General features: G+C 61.9%; 1 protein-coding gene across 3 annotated transcripts in view; it reads left to right on the top strand.

Annotated features, from left to right (window-relative positions):
• Window positions 1-1,215: 1,215 nt before the first annotated feature.
• Window positions 1,216-1,295, top strand: part of Mdfi (MyoD family inhibitor) — a 12,986-nt gene continuing 12,906 nt past the window's right edge. For all 3 annotated transcript variants that reach the window (XM_077109558.1, XM_077109559.1, XM_077109557.1), the window contains exon 1: window positions 1,216-1,291. In XM_077109558.1, coding sequence (XP_076965673.1) covers window positions 1,216-1,291 — 76 coding nt within the window. The remainder of the gene's footprint in view (window positions 1,292-1,295) is intronic.

Below are 1,295 nucleotides of genomic sequence, written 5' to 3'. Positions count from 1 at the left end.
CACCTTCTCCGACTTGACTGACGGCGGCTCCTTCCAACCACCAGGGCTTACAATTCCAGATGTGCTCACGGCTGGCCCTGCTAGAAGGGGCTCCCTCCTTTCTGCACGTACCTTCGTCTTAGAAGGCCTGGAATTTCAGCCTGGACCCCAAGAAAGGCTGAATTCCGAGAACCTCTTTTTGCTTCCAAAGTCGGTTTTCTGACACGAATTCCCACGCCCAACTGCTAGGGGTGGGGGTTAAGCGATGCCAACTCAGGGCTGCTGTAGGACAGGGGAGGTGGGGTAGTCACTAGCCGGATTTCCCGGAGGGGGAACTTCTAGCGAGTTGAGTTTGTGGTCCCTGAGCCCCAGACCCAAAGCACGCAGCTTTGGACCCAGAGCTGAGACCAAAGCGAGCGGCCAAAGGGTACCCAAGGAACTGATCATTCCCATCTTTGGGAGGATAAAATTTGGGGACTGAAATTATTCAAACAATTGGCCCGAGGTGGGGTGTCTCTCTTCTCTCTCTCTCTCTCTCTCTCTCTCTCTCTCTCTCTCTCTCTCTCTCTCTCCTGATTTTGTGCAAACTTTTACAGAATTTGGGACCAAAGGAAAACGCAGCCCCTTGTGCAGCCAACAGGGCCCTGGGCCTCGGGAGGCGGAGATTTGGGGAGACTGGGGCCCAGCTCTGAGCGCAGGGAGGAAACGAGCTGAGTCGGCTTCCTGTGGGGGCTCGGGCCTCGGACTCCCCGCGGACAGACGTGTCCGGCCGGGCAGCGCCGAACTCCATGCGGGGGAGGGACCTGGTGTGGGGGGGTGCGGCTGCGAAGGCGAGGAGGGGGCGGGGACTGGGTGGGCCAGGGAAGAGGGGAGGGGAGAAGAGAACAGGGGAGGAGCGAGGGGGCTGGAGCGAGAGAAGGAAGAAGGAAGGGGGCGAACGGCGCGAGCTGGCGCCGAAATGAGAGAAAGCAGAGAGTGAGAGGGAAGGGGCGCCGGGCGAGACCGTGGAGCCGAGTGGCCCCTAACCCGGCGCCCACTGCAGGCGCGCATGGCGGGCGGGGCGCGCTGATCCTGCTGGGCAAGAGTAGCGCACAAGTGAGTCGGTGGCCGAGCGGATTGGCGCGGAGGCGCGCGTCGGAGCTGATCTTCCCTGCTTGTCCCCCATTCCCCCGCACGATCGGGAAAAGGTCGGTCGACCCTATCTGCTGAGCCCTATTTTCCTCAGGTCCCGGGCCAATGTCCCAGGTGAGCGGCCAGCACACCTCTCGCTGCGACGCGCCCCATGGAGCCCCTAGCGCAGCTCCGGATCCAGGTAG

Source organism: Callospermophilus lateralis, chromosome 6 (assembly GCF_048772815.1).
Source record: "Callospermophilus lateralis isolate mCalLat2 chromosome 6, mCalLat2.hap1, whole genome shotgun sequence".
NCBI classification, from domain to species: Eukaryota; Metazoa; Chordata; class Mammalia; order Rodentia; family Sciuridae; genus Callospermophilus; species Callospermophilus lateralis.
This window is presented reverse-complemented; position numbering and strand designations above follow the sequence as displayed.